Here is a 1,964-nt window from a genome sequence, read left to right as displayed (position 1 = left end):
AAATTGCTTTATACCTTTCTTTCTACGAACTAAGTCTGACTGACTGAATTCTTTCTTCTTGTACCATATCCTTATACACAATCTTTTTTTTATATATTACTGCCATTGAAGTAACTACTTCGATGATTTTCGTGATCATCTTGTTGTGCTAATGAGGTGTGGCAACTTCGAACGATGCATACATGTGACTGGTCCTACACTGAAGCTGACTAATCTAAAGGTCTCGTCTTACAAAATAAATGAGTTATAATAAAAGACGGGAACGAGATGGGGAGATTACATCACGGAAAAATAAGTGGATTAAGTTGTAAACCGATACCGACTGAGTCAACTGAAGCACTTAATGTTACAATAGACAAAACTGGAGTAGTTAAGTGATTTGTCACACTGGGTAGCTACAAAAACCAGTTATAAAGCCACATTTTGCATTTGGAGGGAATCGCATTCGGAACATGTTCGCATCGCTGCTTACAACGGCTAGAATACTAAATTTTATCAGTAGGGTAGACCCTTAGTACTTAATTGAAAATTTCAAGTGTTAATTTATCTGTGGTTTGAAGCGACTAGTGATCAATCCAAGTCAAAGATGTGTTTCTCATATCTAAGATAAATTAGACTGCCATTCTCAAATGGCTAAGCATTGGATGTACCAGTTTCCCGTGTTTGTACCTATTGTTGCTCACATCATACTACGGATTTGGTAGTAAATGATGATTACGAATCAATTAATTTATATACTTTGAAAAGCTCTGTATAGTGTTATTTGTGTCTAGAAAAAAATCAATTTTTATTTCGAAACTTATCTAATAATCCTCAACTCATTTTAACGAAAGAATCGGAACATTGAGCGTAGAAAATTGACCTGACGCAACACTTTAACCTATTACCTTTAATGAACAAAGTTGCATGGAAGATAGTTGGTACATAAAGGGAACTGACTCAAGATTAGTCAATATGAAATAGATGGAAAAGTTGAGTAACTACTCATCTGCAACTGATGCCACATAACTTTAGGCGTCCACAGCATTCTTAGTTTTTCAAGAAGTGTATTATCCTTACTGAGGGGTAAACTAGTTGTTTCAAGTACTAATAAGTTTTCATATTTCAGATAGACATGTAGATAAGGCGTACAATTAGATAAATCATATCAGTCAAAGAAACGGAGCTCCATAACTTGTAAAAATCGTAACAAATGATGAGCAGCTCTATGACTCAACATAGTTTATCCTAGTCGTAGGCTGATGGAGATACTCGTTATTATATGAGTGATAAGGAAAAAAATATCTTACGTGCAAGCCAGTGAATAAAACAGTCCGAACCACAAACATGAAGTCACACCATGGATCACCAGAACAACCTTCCCGTAAATTGCATAGGCATCCTTGAATCTTTTTATTAGACTAGATTTCCTTTTTTCCAAGTCATTTTCATTGTTTTCGTTCACATTTGATGGACTATTGTTCTCCGATTGGGTAGAAAACTTTGCATAAGTTGTCAAGCTGATAGGACTTTTGAAAAAGTTAGGAGGGTGTGAAACTTTTGAGAATGGAGAGTATTGTATCTGGTTGCAACGAACCGAATGGAATTTCGAGTCATTTCTACAGATAGGAGATAATTTAGTCCGATGAGCATAAAAATTTGGAAAAACTGCATTTAATGTGACATAGTGCCTCAAACCGAGGATTAAGGTTTTATTCATGATATTTGGGTAGTAAGCACTATGTACCTGCTAATCGAGGATGGATCGAGTCCCCATCAAGGTCATTTGTGATTTTTGAACTTGACAGTTGCTTCATCCAACAATATCTATGTCTCAGTCATCAGTAGTGAGAATAGAGAGGCGTAGTTATCTAGTTACAAGACAGAAAATTTGTCAAGTGATGTGCTGTAAGTCATTTTCGACAGTCATAACAGATGCTATTTCACTTACGCTGAGAATTTATTTCGAAAATATAAACAAAATA

The 1,964-nt window shown here is 35.4% G+C and overlaps 1 protein-coding gene across 1 annotated transcript in view; it reads right to left on the bottom strand.

The window, feature by feature from the left end:
• Window positions 1-1,749, bottom strand: part of Smp_016890 (hypothetical protein) — a 4,048-nt gene extending 2,299 nt beyond the window's left edge. Inside the window, exon 1 of the mRNA XM_018798451.1 lies at window positions 1,290-1,749. Within this exon, the coding sequence (XP_018653392.1) occupies window positions 1,290-1,699 (410 nt within the window). The 5' untranslated portion in view covers window positions 1,700-1,749. The remainder of the gene's footprint in view (window positions 1-1,289) is intronic.
• Between the last annotated feature and the right edge of the window lie 215 nt (window positions 1,750-1,964).

Source organism: Schistosoma mansoni, chromosome 6, assembly GCF_000237925.1.
Source record: "Schistosoma mansoni strain Puerto Rico chromosome 6, complete genome".
Taxonomy (NCBI): domain Eukaryota; kingdom Metazoa; phylum Platyhelminthes; class Trematoda; order Strigeidida; family Schistosomatidae; genus Schistosoma; species Schistosoma mansoni.
Note: the sequence above shows the minus strand (reverse complement) of the source record. Positions and strands in the feature narration are given on the sequence as shown.